Source organism: Lissotriton helveticus, chromosome 2_1 (genome assembly GCF_964261635.1).
Source record: "Lissotriton helveticus chromosome 2_1, aLisHel1.1, whole genome shotgun sequence".
In the NCBI taxonomy this organism is placed as follows: Eukaryota; Metazoa; Chordata; class Amphibia; order Caudata; family Salamandridae; genus Lissotriton; species Lissotriton helveticus.
Window position 1 is genome coordinate 1,970,675,746 of NC_136059.1, and position 20,989 is coordinate 1,970,696,734.

Here is a 20,989-nt window from a genome sequence, read left to right on the forward strand (position 1 = left end):
GCTCTCCACCGCTCTTCCCTGTATCTAGCTGCTTCACACCTAGCTCTCTCCACCGCTCTTCCCTGTATCTAGTTGCTTCACACCTTGCGCTCTTCCCTGTATCTAGTTGCTTCACACCTTGCGCTCTCCACCACTCTTCCCTGTATCTAGTTGCTTCACACCTAGCGCTCTCCACCACTCTTCCCTGTATCTAGTTGCTTCACACCTTGCGCTCTTCCCTGTATCTAGTTGCTTCACACCTTGCGCTCTCCACCGCTCTTCCCTGTATCTAGCTGCTTCACACCTAGCTCTCTCCACCGCTCTTCCCTGTGTCTAGCTTCTTCCCACTTTGTGTATCTCTACCGCTGTTCCCTGTATCTAGCTGCTTCAGACCTAGCGCTCTCCACCGCTCTTCCCTGTATCTAGCTGCTTTCCACCTTGCGCTCTCCTCCGCTCTTCCCTGTATCTAGCTGCTTACACCTGGCGCTCTCCCCCATTATTCCCGGCATCTCTGTATCCATCTGTATCTAGCTGCTTCACACCTTGCACTCTCCCACTCTTCCCTGTATCTAGCTGCTTCACACCTTGCGCTCTCCACCACTCTTCCCTGTGTCTAGCTGCTTCACACCTAGCGCTCTCCACCACTCATCTCTGTATCTAGCTGCTTCACACCTAGCGCTCTCCACAGCTCTTCCCTGTAACTAGCTGCTTCACACCTAGCGCTCTCCACCGCTCTTCCATGTATCTAGTTGCTTCACACCTTGCGCTCTCCACCGCTCTTCCCTGTATCTAGTTGCTTCACACCTTGCGCTCTCCACCACTCTTCCCTGTATCTAGTTGCTTCACACCTTGTGCTCTCCACCGCTCTTCCCTGTATCTAGTTGCTTCACACCTTGCGCTCTCCACCCTGTATCTAGCTGCTTCACACCTAGCTCTCTCCACCGCTCTTCCCTGTATCTAGTTGCTTCACACCTTGCGCTCTCCACCACTCTTCCCTGTATCTAGTTGCTTCACACCTTGCGCTCTCCACCGCTCTTCCCTGTATCTAGTTGCTTCACACCTTGCGCTCTCCACCGCTCTTCCCTGTATCTAGTTGCTTCACACCTTGCGCTCTCCACCGCTCTTCCCTGTATCTAGTTGCTTCACACCTAGTTCTCTCCACAGCATTTCCCTGTAACTAGCTGCTTCACACCTAGCGCTCTCCACCGCTCTTCCCTGTATCTAGTTGCTTCACACCCTGCGCTCTCCACCGCTCTTCCCTGTATCTAGTTGCTTCACACCTTGCACTCTCCACCACTCTTCCCTGTATCTAGTTGCTTCACACCTTGCGCTCTTCCCTGTATCTAGTTGCTTCACACCTAGCGCTCTCCACCGCTCTTCCCTGTATCTAGTTGCTTCACACCTTGCGCTCTCCACAGCTCTTCCCTGTATCTAGTTGCTTCACACCTTGCGCTCTCCACCGCTCTTCCCTGTATCTAGCTGCTTCACACCTAGCTCTCTCCACCGCTCTTCCCTGTATCTAGTTGCTTCACACCTTGCGATCTCCACCGCTCTTCCCTGTGTCTAACTTCTTCCCACTTTGTGTATCTCTACCGCTGTTCCCTGTATCTAGCTGCTTCAGACCTAGGGCTCTCCACCGCTCTTCCCTGTATCTAGCTGCTTTCCACCTTGCGCTCTCCACCGCTCTTCCCTGTATCTAGCTGCTTCACACCTAGCGCTCTCCGCCGCTTTCCCTGCATGTCTATCAGTATCTAGCTGCTTACACCTGGCGCTCTCCGCCATTATTCCCGGCATCTCTGTATCCATCTGTATCTAGCTGCTTCACACCTTGCACTCTCCCACTCTTCCCTGTATCTAGCTGCTTCACACCTTGCGCTCTCCACCACTCTTCCCTGTGTCTAGCTGCTTCACACCTAGCGCTCTCCACCACTCATCTCTGTATCTAGCTGCTTCACACCTAGCGCTCTCCACAGCTCTTCCCTGTAACTAGCTGCTTTACACCTAGCGCTCTCCACCGCTCTTCCCTGTATCTAGTTGCTTCACACCTTGCGCTCTCCACCGCTCTTCCCTGTATCTAGTTGCTTCACACCTTGTGCTCTCCATCGCTCTTCCCTGTATCTAGTTGCTTCACACCTTGCGCTCTCCACCGCTCTTCCCTGTATCTAGTTACTTCACACCTAGTTCTCTCCACAGCATTTCCCTGTAACTAGCTGCTTCACACCTAGCGCTCTCCACCGCTCTTCCCTGTATCTAGTTGCTTCACACCTTGCGCTTTCCACCGCTCTTCCCTGTATCTAGCTGCTTCCCACCTTTCGCTCTCCACCGCTCTTCCCTGTATCTAGCTGCTTCACACCTAGCGCTCTCCGCCGCTTTCCCTGCATGTCTAGCAGTATCTAGCTGCTTACACCTGGCGCTCTCCGCCATTATTCCCGGCATCGCTGTATCCATCTGTATCTAGTGGCTTCACACCTTGCACTCTCCACCACTCTTCCCTGTCTCTAGCTGCTTCACACCTTGCGCTCTCCACCACTCATCTCTGTATCTAGCTGCTTCACACCTTGCGCTCTCCACCACTCTTTCCTGTCTCTAGCTGCTTCACACCTAGCGCTCTCCACCACTCTTCCCTGTATCTAGCTGCTTCACACCTGCGCTCTCCACCACTCTTCCCTGTATCTAGCTGCTTCACACCTGCGCTCTCCACCACTCTTCCCTGTGTCTAGCTGCTTCACACCTAGCGCTCTCCACCACTCATCTCTGTATCTAGCTGCTTCACACGTAGCGCTCTCCACCGCTCTTTCCTGTATCTAGCTGCTTCACGCCTTGCGCTCTTCACCACTCTTCCCTGTATCTAGTTGCTTCACACCTTGCGCTCTCCACCGGTCTTCCCTGTATCTAGCTGCTTCACACCTAGGGCTCTCCACCGCTCTTCCCTGTATCTAGTTGCTTCCCACCTTGCGCTTTCCACCGCTCTTCCCTGTATCTAGCTGCTTCACACCTAGCGCTCTCCGCCGCTTTCCCTGCATGTCTATCAGTATCTAGCTGCTTACACCTCGAGCTCTCCGCAATTATTACCGGCATCTCTGTATCCATCTGTATCTAGTTGCTTCACACCTTGCGCTCTCCACTATTCTTCCCTGTATCTAGCTGCTTCACACCTGCGCTCTCCACCACTCTTCCCTGTATCTAGTTGCTTCACACCTTGCGATCTCCACTGCTCTTCCCTGTATCTAGCTGCTTCACACCTTGCGATCTCCACTGCTCTTCCCTGTGTCTAGCTTCTTATCACTTTGTGTCTCTCTACCGATGTTCCCTGTATCTAGCTGCTTCACACCTTGCGCTCTTTGCCGCTTTTCCATGCAACTCAGTATCCATCTGTCGAGCTGATTCACACCTTGATCTCTTCCTCTACTCCCCTGTATCCCTAGGGTCTCGTGCCCGTCTTGCAATTCTCCACACATATTTACTTCCTTTAGTGTATATCTTCAGTGTGTCCGTCTCTACTTTTTATATCTCACTAATTTCTACCATTCACCCTCCTTCCACCCCCACCTCTCTCTCTGCTCATCTTCCGATCTTGTTATTCACTCCTCTGTCTATTCTGTCATTTCTCTCTGCTCTCATTTCATCTGTGGGTTTTTTGTGCTTATATCGCCCACTCAACCTACAGTTTCTTTCTACTTCCATCTCGCCCACATAATTTTCCTTCACCCTTTATACCTGTAAACCCTCTTCTATTTTCCTTACCTGTTTGTCCTCAGTTTCATTTATTCACTCTGTCTATTCCCCCTTGCATCTCTTTCCTCTCCTCCATCTTCTGTCTTGTAAGTCCTGTTCTTCGTTATTTTGCTCCCTCCTGCACCGCTGCACGCTCGTCTGTCTCTTTTCAGTTATGTCCATCAATTTCGGAATGCATATTTCTATCCTTCTATTACACGACCCTCCTCTTTCCCTTATCCCCCGCACCATCCCGCCCTTCATTTTCTGTCCACTACTCTATTTATATCCGTTATCTTCATTATCTGTTTACCCTTTCTTTTCCACCGACTGCATCTTTCTATTCTTTCTTCACGCATTGACTGGTGTGCAGCTACTCAGCCCACCTCCACCATAGAAATAGATAGAGCCAGACCCCAGGCACGCGAAGGAAAAAATAAACCAGAAACCGCAGCTGATGTAGGGCAGGATGAGCCTGGTGAACCGCGCCCCCTCAGGGCTCCGGTGCCACTGCACCAGCTGCACCACTGATAGCGACGCCCCTGTGAAAAACAGACTCCTGACTGGCAAGAGGGCTTCTAGTATAGAGCTTGATTTAATCTGCTATACTAAGAAAAATAATTCTGATACATTGTACATTTTTCCCCTTCCACGCATAACTGCAGAGGTGCATACATTTAGCTGAGTATGTTGCACTGTGAATCCTTATGCACCGGTCATGCTTAGGTGTCCAAAGCCTCGTTACCGTGATAGGCTGGGTACAGCCACTTCAGTACGTGCAAGCTGTCCTATTGGATGCACAGCGCGTGGCTGACATGTGAGCAGTGCGCTGATAATCAGTAAGAGCACCTTTGTACCAAAGTGAAGCAAAAAGGCCACCTACAAAGGAAGCTGGTGCGGATAATGGCAAGAAACTGGGTTGTACCAGTGGGCACTGTAGCAAGGAACTCTTCCTACCACGATGTGGTCCAGAGCCTCTATTCTCGCTCTATTATTATGTAGACCAGTCGATACACAACCAAGTATACATTAGCAATATGTAGTAATAGCTGCCATTGAGAATGAGAGAACCGAGTTAAGTCTCAAAACGACGATGATGGCAGTTAAGTTAAAGAAATCGGCACATGATAAGTGATTAGGATAAACCAGGCGGCCAGGGTTCCCCGCTCAACGCAGGGGGAGGAGTGGTGGCAGTACCTAACGTGCGCATGACGCCTTGGCCGGCCGTCTGGGTTGGAAAGTAGTGTTTGAAACTGAACAATAGAAAAGTTTGGAGTATGGCCCGCATTTGTCCATTCTCTCTGATGTTGTTTCAGTGTTACTTTAAACCACAAAGGAGATGGGGAGTCCAGAGTGGGTAACCCAATCCATAGATCTTCAAGGATGAAATGTGCTCCAATCCAGCTCAAGGACTATATACATGAATGTTCCTTTTCACCGAAGTATCCATAAAAGCTGTTGAAGCTTTCAAAGTGGGTAATCAAGTATGGGTCTGTAAGGGCTTAAAGTGCTCATATTAAGTTCAGAGACTGTGTACATGAATGTTCCCTTTCATCCTGGTAACCTATATATGTCCAGTTCGGCTAACTGTTTTGTTTTTGTTTTCTCTTGTGCCTTTTTGTCAATTTTCCCCAACCCTTCCTTATCTCTCAACTTCTTTCCTCTGCCTTTCCCTCTTCCCTCTCTTTTAAGTAGCATCACTACTTAATCTCTCTTTTTCCTGTTACAGAAGGGATCTGCGTTATTTCTCTTATCATCCTCACCCTCCTCCTCCTATTCCCATCCCGTACCTCCCTGCATAATGGTTTGCTCTTTTCTTGGAATGTTAGGTCTGAAGGATGTTGGAGGACAAAATTACTGGGTTGACCAGTGGGCTGACTGTCCATGAATTGCTCTGGTTTTGACTGAATAATGACCTTCTGCCTCTAGTGTCTTCATAAAACTAACTCACTTAGTGGATGTACAATTAAATATCACAAAATTAATGCATTCACATGTTGGTGACTATTATTCATTTGCAAGACCTGTTTAAAGCATATTAAGATCACTGTTACCCATATGTATCAGCCTGTATATATTATCACATAGGTTGGGTCAAAACCTGGTCATCAAAACCCTAACGGCATCAAGGATTACATTGGTTTGCCATCACTCTTTGCTTTAGGATCACCTGGGGCATAAATAACCTGTTTAACAGTTCTTAACACGATGCAGTGGTGTGTGCTTGCTTGTCATATGTGGGTGTAACATGGAAGCACAAACGTTCCCACCCCACAAATGTAATGAAATATTTGCCAATTATTCAAAGGGTGGAGGTGAGTATTCCCTTCAGGGACCCAAGTACTATGTTTCCGGTCTTTCAGCTAGCTGACTCGCATATCTTTAGGAGGATTTAGGTGCCGGTATATTAATTAATGGGTGTCACAGGTTAGAGGTCAGTGCATTTGTAATGTACATGTTTTTCTTGTGGTTACTTTTTTAGTATGGTTTATTCTCACTCTTCTGCCTTTGTACTTACTGAAGGTACAAAAGGGGGTGGTGATGGACGGAGCATCTGAACCAATCAAACACTCGCACCCAGTCAAAAGATCTGCGTTTGATCCATCACCGTTCTTTAGCCCACTCTGCCACCCCAGTTCAGACATGGCTATATGCAAATCAGTCTGACCCTGTGCCTCATGGGAACAGTTCAGCCCGAACTGCCAAGCCATGCCTTCCCTGGACCGGAAACAAGCTTCCGAGGACCGGTTTCTACTGGGCATTACAGCCGTCTTCAGCCCGGCTTGCTTGAATCCAGTGGCAAAGTGAGCAAGGGACTCACGTCTGAGCATACCCTGCCACACTTATGGTGGCCAAAAGCGGTACAAAAGGGGGTCGTGATGGACGGAGCATCTGAACCAATCAAACACTCACACCCAGTCAAAAGATCTGGGTTTGATCCATCACCGTTCTTTAGCCCACTCTGCCACCCCAGTTCAGACATGGCTATATGCAAATCAGTGGCAGGGTATGCTCAGATGTGAGTGGCAGAGTGGGCTAAAGAACGGTGATGGATCAAACCCAGATCTTTTGACTGGGTGTGAGTGTTAGATTGGTTCTGATGCTCCGTTCATCACCACCCCCTTTTGTACCGCTTTTGTACTTACTGTAAGCTCCTTCAATTGTAAGAGGTCAATTATTTGTATTGGGTTGTTGGTTGAAAGGGCCTTGCATCGTTTGATTATTCAAGGTACGAAATGTAATCAACTATACTTATGGAAAATACAATTCTGATTGACACCTGCGAAGCAAGGAAGTATACAGAGTGCAAAATGTTGCCTGATGCAGATGTTTTTCTGTGGGAAATTCGAATGTGTGCAAGATAAGAGCAACACATTCATAGCTAGTAACATTGCTACTTGACTATGAGGAAAGCATTAAGGATAGACCGTTTCCGTTTAAGGTATGCAAGTCCACAGGGCTGCCAAGATAGACATGATTCAGTACCTATGGCAGCTGGTAGTCTCAACCAAACAATAAAGTTCACGTTCCTTGGATGATCGTGCCGGGAGGATGGTCCTCAAGACTTGATGGAAGAGGGGGAGGTCCTTTGCAACAACTAAAGACCACTGTAAATATTGCTCCTTTTGAAGGACCAGGTTGGGTTCTTCAGTGTTCTGCATAATTAGGCTTATTTGGAGGAGAAGGCAGTGGAGCGCTAGCTTGACTCCAATGTCTTGCATGTTGAAAACAGCCTCCAGACTGTAGCTGCAGATCAAATGCAAAAGAGGGTTAGGCAGGAGGGATCCCGATGGGCAGGAAATACTTGAGTTAGCTGTGAAAGGAAGTGGTAGGGCTATGTGTCAGCAGACACGAGCTCAAAGAAGATCAGTCCACAACAAAGGTGTGGACAGAGAATCTTCCCTGCAATATACAGCTGTTGTAAAACAATTCTGCATGAACTAATCCTCTTTAAATATGGACAACACCAGACCTATGCACGATGCATCCATAAGTACATCTTGGTACATAAATTTGCTGAAGATTTGCCACACAAATCTGAACCCCAAGCATTTATACCATAAGAGCTGTGGGGCTAGACACCTGATCATTAATGTGCTTTACCAAGCCACATATGCTGAACCATGTGCCATCTAATATCTTGCCCATCATCCATTTCTCTGCGCCATTTCTCCCTGCCGCTCAAGCCAGATTATATCCTACCGTGGGGAACACGCGATCACATAGATGAAGACCACATGTTCCATGGAATTGGGAAGAAAGGATAATTTCTTTTTGTCCTGGTGGGTTATCTTCTTGGCAGCTCAAAGAACTCCACATTCATCTGGTGCTGAGAGTCCACAGATGGGCCGACAGATGATCTGAATGTGGGCCATGCCGCTTAGAGCTCCTCCAGTCCTTTGTAGTTGTCTAGATTTGCGCCTAGTGAACATGGGGTTGAAAATCAAAATTGACTCTGGTGGTGTATTATGGGACAGAGTTCTGGAGGTGTCGGTTTCTGTACCCTGTAGCTGATTTGTACTCCTTTTCTTTAATTATTAACACTGACCATAGCTGAACACTGGACAGGACTTACAAAGTGTATTGTGGGACACAATGCTTTTATTTGTCCATGTTTGAGACACACAAATGATTTTAAATGTTAATGGGTTAGCTGAAAGTTCAATGGGTTGGACAGCGTTCATCATACTGTTATGCTGAATTAACATCTCTGAAAAGGGCAAAGGGATTTAGGTATATCAAGATTCAAAGTAGGTCATTTCAAACTAAGAAATGCTGTCCAAAAGGTGAAGGTATATTCCAGGAAATATGGCCTTGTGAGAGAGAGATTAAATGGCTGGTGGCTAAAATTAATTCACCTACTTAAAAAAACAAATCCTGTATTATTCTTAGGAGAAGACTACAAAGTCATTTATTTAATACCCACAGAAGACAGTTGATTGTTGGGTCTCTCAAATTGCTCTTAAATCTAGTGGCAAATGCCTTTGGTTCTTTTTCAATTTATGTTTTGCTGTGGTCGATCTTGAGTGAATGGAGAAAGGGGGATTGTGGGCCTATATTCTCTTGGGGAAACTCATCCCCGGTTAACCTATTGCTAGTCCCTGTCGGTGAAGTCAGATTTTGTTTATCTGAATGATGTCCATGACAAATGTGTAGAAATACAAGATTAAGGCGAGGAAGGAGGTAGCTTTTTTAATAAACATCTCTAAGCACATAGCATGGTTCTGAATACATGCCTTGCTATCGGAAAGCTTTTTGCATTAATATCCCCCCTGTATGTTGGATTCAATTCATGGAAGCAGCATTTTCAGAAGTTGTTTGTTGTATGATATAAAATGTATTGTGCTATGTATGTCCTTATCACACCCAGCAAACAAAAAATGAAAATGTTTTGTGTTTTCTAAGGTGAAAGTTATGTGTGCGCATCAAATGAGCCATTCCGAAAAGTTGACTACAACAAGAATGTCAACCCAAATTGGTCTGTGAATGTGAAGACTGGATCTGCCCGGTCCCTGTCCGCCCTGACAGCGCTGAAAAATGAGATGAAAGAAGGAAAAGACTTCATCAAACCCAAGCTAGTGACTGTGATCCGCAGTGGAGTGAAGCCGAGGAAAGCAGTGAGGATCCTCCTCAACAAGAAGACGGCGCATTCCTTTGAGCAGGTCCTGACCGACATCACCGACGCCATCAAGCTGGATTCAGGTGTTGTCAAAAGGCTCTGCACGCTGGATGGCAAACAGGTAAGATGGATGACTACACTATTAGTTACAATTGTGACGCTCAAACAGATGTTGTGGGGGCAATTTTTATTTTTTCACTTTTTATAAATTCTAATGTTCCTTCACTGATTGATCAAACTTTAAAAGGCCGTGTGTGGGGGTTTTGTGTATTTTGCGGGATTAAAAAAAAAAAATTGCATACCAACGCAGCAACATTCTATCTAACGTTGAATTATAATTAGAAGGAAATTTAGGGTAAGAGGAGTTGGCAGCAATGACGTTGAAGCCGTGTGATATTCGGTTTCCCTCCGTGCTCCTTTGTCTTTTGGATTATAGGGTTGAGGCTAACGCTCGGCCGTTTAGGGATACGTGGACCAATACAATGTATTTTTTTTTAATGTTTTCTCTCCACAGGGAAAAGGTTGGCTCTTTGGAAATAATGCTTCCTCTGTGCTCTTACTGAGTCTCGGAGTGATTCGTTCTCCCTTCCCACTCAGAAAAGACACATCCGCTCCTTGTGCATATTTAAGTCTACATAGGATGAGAGAGTCTGTGCAAAACCATTCTGTAGCCTCCAAATGGCCTTCCCTTATCCTTTATGCACTTACTGGTCTGGCAAAATCTGACGTTCCGTTGTAGAAAGGGAGACCAAATTGGTTTGATGCTTTTAGTTGAAACATAAAGGAGTAGAAAGTGTATGATTCGCACCCTCCAGTGATGGTGTCCCCTCACACCTATCCAAATGGAAGTACTGCTCACAAATAAGGTACGGAGTCTGGACTCTGTACCGGCCGGTTGAATGTACTCGGTGGGAAACCTTTGTGTTTACATTGTGGCGATGGTTGTTCCTGCGCTATCTTTGTGGTTAAAGGCACACTGAAAAAATATATGTTTAATGCTTTGCTGTGACTGCCTTAAATTAAAGTGATATTGTGACAAAAGCATTCCATACGCGTTCAGTCTTTCGAACCAGTTTGCGTTTAGAAGAGTGATTTGTAAAAAATGCATCAGCCCGGCCCATGAGGCATCTATTGAGCCTGTTTTTCAAATGTTGAATGTTATACTTACCATATGATTTCTATGTCGTGGCTATTGCAAATGTAAACAATTTATAAAGGGTTGTGGACTTTCCCAGAGAAAGATCTCGGGCCTTTATTCACGTTTTAAGACTCATCAAAGGGCAGACATGGTCTTTAAATATGGCTTGATATAAATCGTTTAAATGTATTTCTAACATGGGTTTTCTGTTTTTATGTACTTTAATTACCAGTCAAGGATCATTAAGGCACCTCTAAAACCCTTTTTACAGTGCTTTCATATTTACTGTTATAATGTGTGATCTGATAAGGGGTCAAAGTATGGGCTTTAGGTGATTTTCCTAATATTTGTACCGGCTGGGACATTAAAATATTGGCATTGCCAATAAAAAACAGCCAGATTGCAACCCGGTCTAAAACAAGTTAGTAATTTGATGGGATTTCCGCGATGTAGTTGGTAGGGATATTCTACTTCAAAGGCGAAGTACTGTTGAAAGCTTGAGTTGTCTAGGCGAGAGGCACCTTCAGATTTAACAGCACTGAGTTGTTTCTTTTGACCCCGTCATGAACATATTGCAGTGGCCGGCCATGGAAGGCGCCCCGTTTTGGAAAGGTGTATAGCTGGCTCCCAAGTGTCTGAGGGGAAGTAGTGATGGTAATCATGCACAGCCCATCAATATTTTGTGTGTGTGTTGGTCATTTGTGTGTTTGTTTACACGCTTTGAGTCACTGGTATAATTTGTCTTTTTTAAGCACAGGGGACAATAAGCACTTTTTGTTACTTAGTTTAATTTGTCTATGTGCAATTTTTTTTTTTACTATATCTTTCTGATGGGTATTAAAATGTCTATCAAGTGAGAGGCTAGTGGCTCGTCAATTACCATAATTTGACATTTTAAAATACAATTTATTAAACACTAAATGCAATTCATTTTCATGATTTTCTGGTGCCCCATTGTTTCTCTTCTAACTATATATACCCAGATTCCTATTTGGGCACATTGGGTGCCTTTGTATTACTGCTATATCCCGGTCTCCTATGGCATATCTTGGCAGCTGATACATGGTTTAGCTAATATGACATACATAAGTGAAAACAAAAATTAAGTGCAAAATGTGGCCGTGTTTTTTCATCATTTCATAACTTGGTAGAGTGCATAATTCCATCAGTTTGTCAGTTTTGTAAAAGTGAAAGGTGTGTGAATATTCAAGGTGGGAAGGAAATAAAACGTGTATATGTCCACTAGGCTAGAAGAGCATGGAATCCACAGCAATGCCTTAGTTCTATCATGCAACAGAATTGCAGCTGCCCTGGGTTGCATTCATTCCACCTCCCCTCAACAAATGTCAGTTTTGTGACAGAAGTAGAGGTGATAATTGAAAAAGAAAGCGTAGGCGAGGCGGTAAACAGTACAAATATGGGCCGGAAAACCTAGTACATAAACAATATAGTGAATACCAAATGGAAAACAATGCAATGATACTAATATCAAATGTATTTATTAAATGTTTTTTTCTTTCTTTAAAACACATTTTCAATAACTATAAACAAATATGTGAAAAACATTACCTTATCAAAAAATATATCCACAAATATACACCTAATAGTATACCTGTTGTCACAGAATTTCAGTGAATACACATTTTATATATATGTATTTATTTATTTGAGAGTTGTATATAGCGCTGGCTAGACCGGGATGTATCGGAGCTCTTTACATAAGGTTCCAAAGAAATTACAAAATTACATCAGTTACATGTTGTATCAGTTACTAGAAAAACATTTCAAGAGAGTAGAAGACGAAATAAATTGAGCTTAGAAGGGTAAGGGGTGGGGTAAAGGAGTAGGAGGTAGATAGGATGAAGAGACTATGGAGAGTCTGCCCAAAGTCCGGCTGGGTAGGTGACGGCCAAGGGGGGTGAAGTCCACAGCCTATCTCCTTTTTAGCTATCGGGTAGCTCCACCGGGCATCAGCCAAACAGCTAGGTCTCAACGACCAGAGGTAGGTTCAGATTCCGTATCTTGATCGGTAGGGCGGATGGGAGATGTGTTTGAGAACTGGCTGATGTCAGCTTTTTTCTAAGAGTAGTAGCATGACGTGGTAGGGACCACTGTGGCTGGGCCCCTCCTGTCTCTGGTGGGAAAGGACGCGTCCGTAGAGAGTTGTCCCTGATATGTGCCCAGGACCTTCTAAGATCCTGAAATGGTGGGTCTCCTCGAGATGACTTACAGCGGCCATCTTAGGGTCACGCATGGGCTGGGTGTTTCCGTGTCTCACTGTGCCTGGGCCATCTGTTCCTTGTCTTAAGCCCTGTCAAGGTACCTCAATGACTCTCTCCAGTCTCTCCTCCCCCCCCCCCCCTGCTGCGGGGGTGCCACCTGGTGATCTCTTGTTAGGGGGGCCCCGGCTGCCATTTTGAAGTCAGGCAGGTCGAGACAGGAGCTTTCCCCCCCTCCCGGTGTTTGTTTTCCTTGCCCCCTTTCATTTGGTAAAACTAATGAATCATTATAAAATAAAGATACCTTGAGGGTATTCTGGAGCATATCCTAGATCAGCTCTCTACCCTATCGCTGCTGTGCATGCAGTCTCTGATGGGAGCAAGGGAGGACACTGTTGCTGGCACTTCAGGTCACCGCCATTTCCCCCGCCCCCATCCCTCCAATGGGGCCGCAGCCTTACTCCTGCTAGCACTGCATGGTAGCGCTGGCTGCCATCTTGAGGTCAGGCACCAGAGCTCCAACTGCCCCCACGGTGTCTTCACTCATCTTTGGAGCTTTAGAGGTGGCAATCTCGCTATGCAAATGGGTTCAACATAAATCCTATATTTCTTATAATGATTTGTTTGTATCCAAGGAGTCATATCAAAGGATTAGACAATCGGAAGTAGAGGTGATTCCAAGAAACCACTATTCCATGGAAGAAAAATCATGTGAAAGACTGATAACCCTTGCTTTTACTAACGTGCAATCTGTACTGTTGTATACACTTTAGAGGATGGGTATACTGGTACTACCCATCAGGAAACAGGCAAATAATGTTGTTCAGTTTTAGCTGCGCGTTTTCTAGTTCCTCGCACTACATTTATGACACTAAATGAGTTTCATTTAGGTGGTCCATGGTTAGCATTGCAGTGATGGGATCTGAAGAAGCCAAAGCTAGAAATTATACAGAGTTATGATACGAAATAGGCCAGACTTTGGAGATGCATTTCAGTGCCTTGGCTTCAAGAATATGTCCACACACTGGTAACCACTATAATGGTGGCAATCTCCCGGTCTACAGCCATGTTCTCCTGTATTAGTGGCTTCAGATCTATGCCATCAGTTCAACATAGGGAATTTTCAGAGTCCTGGAAGCTTTCATTCAATTTCTTTTTATTTGCACCTGCAATAGGGAGGTCATTGTCTGAAAGGTCAAACCACAGATGGGTACTCACACTTTTTTTTTTTTTTTTTTTTCAAATCTTTATTTCGGCATTACGCCATAAAAGAACAAATTAAACATTACAATTCAGTAAAAATTAATAACATTCAGTTGAAATGTAAAACACATTCTATATAACTGTGCAACATATGTTAGAAACACTTGGAGCGTAACAATAAAATCATATGAGGCAGGAGGACACCACAATAATTCTAAAAGCAGTTTCAGTTAAAGAATGCTATTGCAAACAGATTCAAGTCCATAGTTCAGGACCATAGATTGAGGAAACTTGGTTCACAGCTGATAGCCTATTTTTTTCCTACGGTAGCAAATAGAAAGTAAAAATCTACTAACACTAAATATTATCTGTTGCGAAGTGTTTGTAGTTAAAATTCTCAGAGCCTGAGGGCAGGACCTCAAGCCTAATAATAGGCATATTGGTTTAATCCATCTTTTCCTTTCTTGACCGTAGATAGGACAGAAGAAAAGAATATGCTGCTCATTCTCTTTTTGGTTATTTTCACAAAGTGAGCAAACTTCGTCCAATACCTCGGAAGATGGATCACGGTTCCTTGCCCAACGTGCCAAAGTTGATTTTATTAAAAGATTGCCATATCTAAACTTTAAAAATAGTGTTTTGGCAAGTGGGGGCTCTATTTCATCCATAAAGGCCTCATATAAAGGTTCATCCTTAAAATTTAGAAATTTTGAAACTAATGAGCCACTAGTTATGGTATTTACAGTCACATTTGCTACGTAGGACCAAAAAGCTTTTTTCAGGACTAATTTGGGATTAGATGGTAACAGCTCAGGGTACTCCCAGAAATGTTTCAGGCCTATATTGTTAAACCAAGTGCTAACATGCCTAAGCCATGGGATTTTTTTCTGGCTGTCCAGCGCCATGATCTCGATCAGCCCTTCTCTATATGCTTGAAGTTCAGGGACATGCCACAGTCTTACCCAGAGCATAAGCGGCCTAATAAGAACCTGGTGATCTGTTCTTTTAAAATTAAGGTCCAATTGCAGAGGAACTAATGGAGTTCCTCTCGGAACCCTTACCAAGCTTCGCATGAAATTATTATCTTGGATACTAAAGGTCTCCTTGGACCCTGGCCCCCACAATTCGGCACCGTAAAGCACTGATGATTGAACTTTAAATCTAAAAAGTTCCATTACTGGAAGCACCGCTTTACTAGTGCTTAAGCTTTGCTCTCTAAGTATTGGTTTGACATTCTGAGCAAATAGCAATTTGCTTTTTTCCAATTGTGCTTTCCAAGTAAAGTTGGAATCTAGTGTCACCCCTAAATATGAAAAGTGAGGCACTGACTCCAACTTTATTCCTTTTAAGGTTAGGCAACCCTTGTCCGGTTTGGTTGGGTTTAGGGCCATGTATTTCGTTTTCTTTACATTAATCTCTAGCCCCTTTTTTGCTACAATAATCATTAAAAGTATTCAATAGAGTCTGCAAGCCATTTTTTGTTTGGGATATCAGAATAGTATCGTCAGCAAATAATAGAGATGCTACCCTTTCGCCATTCAATTTAGGTGCGTCATTATTACATCTTTCTAAGTATGAGGGAATATCGTTCACAAAAATCGAAAAAAGCGTGGGGGCCAAAACACATCCTTGGCGGACTCCACGTTCAATTGGAATTTTCCGTGATAATTCGCCATTTTGACCCCATCTGATTCTCGCGAAGTTCCCTTCATGTAATTTTATAATCTGAGCTACTATATTGTTTGGCATACCCGCTGTACTCAGCGTTTTCCACAGAAGATCACGTGGCACCAGATCAAATGCTGCCCTTAAATCAACAAAGGCAACATATAAGTGGGCCTTTTTTATCTTTACGTACTTCCAATAAAGGCAGCAAAATCTAAAGCACTGATCAATAGTGCTGACTTTTGTTCTAAACCCGGCTTGGAATTTAGTCAAAAATGAATTTTGGTCCAACCAATTACTCACTCGTACTAAGATATGGCGTGAGTAAATTTTCTGAAGGATGTCCATTAAGCTTATTGGCCGATAATTACAGGGATCCTTCCTGTCTCCTTTTTTATATATTAAAACAATTTCAGCTCCCTTCCAGCTTTCGGGAAATTCTAAGCTGTATGATAATTTATTGCACAGATAATTGATATATGGTGCCCATATTTTCGAGTCGTGCTTGTAAAGATCCCCGGGGATTTTGTCCAAACCTGGGGCTTTCCCAGTTTTTACTTGGCTTATAGCCAACTCTGTTTCCCCCAGGGTAAAGACAAGTGGATCTGCTGGAGTTTCATAACTTGCTGCGTTGGATGCTATGTGAGGATCGTCATATTTTCTGTACAGATTGGTAAAATGGGTCACCCAGGTTTGCTCATCTAAAAAAGTGTCCTTAACCACCCTTCCTACGTTATTCCCATTTGCTATCAACCTCCAAAAAGCTACAGTGTCATGTAATCTTGCAGCTGACAACAATTCCGCCCATTTCTCTTCCTCCCACGCAATTTTTGATGTCCTTTGGACGGTTTTGTAGTTGCTTCTAGCTTTTTGTATATCCAATTGCGATTTGGATTTAATCGCAATTAGCAATTCCCTCTTGCAAACTCTACAGGATCTGTCATACCAAGGCTTGCTATGAGACAAATTCTGAGTCTTCTGCTGGGTTTTTTTAGGCATTTTTGTTACCAGTAATTTTAATTTACGAAAAAACTCCTGGTGTATAGTCAAAAAGGGAGTTTTAACTTCCTCTTCAGGGGTTAAACTTAAGTATGTAGCAAAGGTCCCAGCAAAAAGTGAGTATATTTCGCTGAGAATATCGTTACGATCCAAAATAAATGGCCATTTTAGCGATCTCCTGTTGTTACTAATGTGGATCTCATTACCATCACCAACACCTTCCTCAGATGAGAGTGGTAAAAAAGGATCACTAAATAGTACAACGTCTAGTGTCAAATTTAATGGAAAATGATCACTTTCGGCCCTCTCCATTATTTCGAGATCAATAAGATACAACCAGAGGGGGATGGAAACTATTACAAAATCCAAATTACTCTTATAGGTGTTCCTACTAAAGGTTGGTTTTTTTAAGATGTCAGATGGTAACCGACCGTTACAAGCCCTAAGGTGGTGCTCTGTGCATAATTTGATCAGTTGTAGAGCCAGTGTGGAACATTTAACCGATTTGATGTTCCCGAGGAAGGGGATTTTATTTGCCTGATCTTCTTCCTCAAAAATCTCACTTAGGCCCGAAACGGGTTCGTAGTTACAATTCAGATCCCCTGCCAAGATGACAAAATCCTCCCTAGGATCCAACCCACTCAGGAAACAATCTAGCTTAAAAACGGTTGAAGATTCCTTTGAAGAGGAGGTTGGCCTATTATAGATATTTATTAGGAATAATTTATTCCCATTGGAGGTTGTTGTTTTTAATGCTAGGATATCTACAGAATTTGTGTCTATCACCTCAATATTAACCTTTAGATTGATTTTTGCCCAGATCAAGAGACCCCCAGACGGCCTACCACTTCTAGAGGGGGTTGCTCCAATACCATAGGTCTTATAGCCCACCCTGTAGGGAGTGTCGACTGCCCATGTTTCCTGAAGTAAGCAAAAATCGAAGGATTCTATAAAATTAGCCCACTCAGGATCCCTCAGATTGCTGGCAACCCCGGCTACATTCCAGCTAACCAGCCTAACCGGCACCCCTAGTGCAGAAGACATAGCAATATTAACCCTTGGCGTTTTATCGCCAGTATGTGTCACCTGTTGGGTTGCCGAAAATATTCCCTCAGAAGGTAAGTAACTTAAAGTGCGTGTTCCCTCAGAAGGTAAGTAACTTAAAGTGCGTGTTGGTTCTACCTGTTCTTCAGGAATATTATCATAACATGTTACATTTTTAACCAGAGATCGGGATACATTGGTTGGCAATGAATTACACTCAATTGCTACTCCCAGAACAGTGGGATTACTTGTGTCTCTTCCCTCATCCCCCCCCACTCGGGAAACTTCAATCGCAATTATCAAGACTACTGAAAACATCAAATCGATTTGATGTTTCAAGTGGTGTGAAGGGTTTTAGATGATCCATCCTTCTGTCTTGAAAGTTTTGATTTCTAACTGGAACATGATTCCATCCCAAGGGATCTGGAGCTGTCATAGAGCGAGGGGCGTAATACGTATTCCTCATGCTCTGTTGATTCGGAGGATACTGGGGATAACTCCCAACATTCTGTACAATTGGATAATTAGGTGGCTGAGTTTGGGTTATACAGTGTGAAGGGGGAAACTGAGATGGGAACACCACTGACCTTGGATAAAAATACGTTAGGGATCTTGGAATTATAGTGTTATTAGAGCTGCCCATCTGCCAATTCAATATAAAATGGACCGCATTTGGGTCCCTAAAGTTCACAACCACTACGTCACCTTCGATGTCTTTGGTTCTGCCCCCCAACCAATCAAGGCGACGAACATGAACTATTTCCCCATTGATGTTATTTGCAATAGGCCTATGCATTCTCAGCCAATGCGTTATCTTATTTTTTAATTGGAAAAAACCCTCCCTCTTATTTTGATCCAGGGCCGGCACACCTGTTAGGACTACCACATAGGGTAATGCCTCTGGTGGAAGTTCGGGCAATGGAACCCTTTTTGGTTTCCCCCAGGTGCGTCTAAATTCCCTCACCTCCCTTGTTGAATCTGTCAAAACTAGATTAGATGTATTACCAATGCTTTTGGATGTATTATCACTAGTTTTGTTATCAACAGTACCTAGCAGTTGATCACCAGTTTTTGCTGGAGGTGGTCTAGGGGATGCATGGTGATGAACAATAGCTGATGCTATATTCCCCAAAGATTTGGGGGCAGATATAGTTGAGGAAGGGATAGGAGCAATATAAGGGGAAGTAGATGGAGGAGGTTGGACAGTAGATGACAGAATTTGTGGTGCGTAATTAGATGCCTGACTGTCTACATTGATAACACCTTTATGGCCTACAAGATCTTTATTGGCCAATGCATCCTCAATTTTTGACAGTCTACACTCCACCTCCATTAACCTCTCCAAAATAGATGCAGAGTACGATCTAATCAGATTCCCAATATCAAGAAGGGACACAGGATCCTTATTCTCAATATGAACATCATCAATCACACTGGTGTCCATACTGTCCTCCTTGTCTGCAGATGTATTCGGTAGGACTGGGGATGTAGATATGGTATAGATCCCCTCTGAATCTGATTGTACAACACAGGGGTTCTTGGCAACCGTAATCAATTTTTTGCCAAAGTCAGAGCAGCTCAATTTGGGTTGCAATGGATCCCTCCTTTTCCGCCGTTTTTTGTTCGGCGGCGGACCATAAATTTTCCCCGTAGGTGGTAATTTTTTGGCCTTATTACGGGCTGCATGCAATTGTAACAAAGCATCTCCCTTTAATGTCGTTAAGCTACTTCCAATAGATGTTACAGACAGGTCAATCGTATCCGATCTAGATACAGTGTCCGGTGAAAGTACAGCCATATTAACTTCCGGGAGTATACTATCCAGTATCGGAATCATCTCATTGGCTATTACCCCAGTAACCGTGTCAGAAGGTCCAATCACGGGAGATAAGGGTAGTGAGGCAGACCCATTCTTTATGCTTTCCACGGAACGGCGGCGGTCAGCCCGCCGCTCCGCCAAGACAATCTCCCTAGCGATATCAGGCGATGATTTAGAAAAATAATTATCCAAGGTCCCATTGAGCAACAGACCCTGTTTGTCCTGCACAGACTGCTCAGCGTTATTGGTAGCCATCTATGAGTAACAGGGAGCAGTTGGTAAAGCAAATTGGCGAAAATAATACAGAATTTGCATAAACAGTCAGTACCTGTAAACAAATGGTTATGCCCGGCCCGCCCTCCTCGGTTCTCGGAGGGTCTCAGAGGGTCCGCCCTTGGTCCGGGCTTTGTCCCGGGCTGTGTCCCGCACACGCGTCCCGCTAACGCGCTGTAGCCCCACTTGTTATACAGGAAGTTAGCCAAAGGGGAGGGGTCACGGGAAGAGGCGGCAGGTGTGCTCGGTGTTGCTCGCACAGCCTGGTGGGCCTCGCAGTCCCGCAGTCCGCAAATCCCTTGTCACAGCTTCTCCAATACTACAATCCGTAGGCAGGACTCACGGGCACAAGGGAGCTTCCAAGCGGCAAAACGTCCTTTTACACTTCACTCCTTGGCGAGCGGCACCCCGGGTACTCACTCACCACAATGGATTGTTTACTGGGACATGATACTAAATCTATCTGTAAAGAAGAGGTTGGAGAGGACCATAAAAAGATGTGTTCAATATTTGATCCCCCATCTCTTATTCCAGTTAGTTTCTTTGGCTCTACCTCTTGGAGAAGCTGGATTACAACAAACCTAGCTCTAATTGTCACCATCTTTATCGAGTTTTTTTGTGTCCGTCTTTTATGGTGAGATAGAGGCACCTTTCCCTTTATCTCTAAAACCCTACAGCTGTTGAGGCACATTTCACTTATAAGGGTTATTTCACTTCACAACAAAAGGTAACTTATTGGCCGTTAATATTAATCTGAGTGATGGTGGGACCACTGTTTCCTTAACCACTTAAGACACTGGTGCCAAATGCATACTAAGTACATAATAAATTGTCACAGTTGGGGTTGAGAATAACCCTGAAATAGCGAGAATCAAGCCAACTGGATGCATGTCTTGTTCAGAGATCAGTCCTCAACCCCACTCTGCGCTCACGACCCAGAAAATTAAGTTCTAGACATGCAGAACTGGCCAAGCCAGTTCTCAAAAACAGGACACATGGTTGAAAGAACACTTCTTCAGCTGCTTCAGAAACCTTGAACGCTGTATGGATTGCTAAAGCATATGTCCACTAGGTCGGAAAAGCTAGCCTATGGCAGACCGGGTCACTGCAGCTTGTGGCCCAGAAGTACAGAGCGTGAATGCAGTAGATGCGTGACTTCCACTCTACTTCATGGCCTTACTTACTGTATGCTAGGACTTCACTTATTTTTGCAACTGCAACGACCAAAATATCTCAGTAGATTTCATGGTGGGAGATGAAGTGGGATGGTTGCTATAGCAACGCTAACATCTCTCTTGCCCACACCTTCCTCGTTC

General features: G+C 44.3%; 1 protein-coding gene across 5 annotated transcripts in view; it reads left to right on the plus strand.

Moving 5' to 3' along the window:
• The window catches only part of DCLK2 (doublecortin like kinase 2), a 486,660-nt gene that overhangs the window by 65,181 nt on the left and 400,490 nt on the right, over positions 1-20,989 (plus strand). For all 5 annotated transcript variants that reach the window (XR_013607189.1, XM_078676909.1, XM_078676911.1 and 2 more), the window contains exon 2: positions 9,100-9,434. Coding sequence is in view for 4 of the 5 variants with exons in the window: in XM_078676909.1 (XP_078533035.1) it covers positions 9,100-9,434 (335 nt within the window). In the remaining variant the exon portion in view is untranslated. The remainder of the gene's footprint in view (positions 1-9,099; positions 9,435-20,989) is intronic.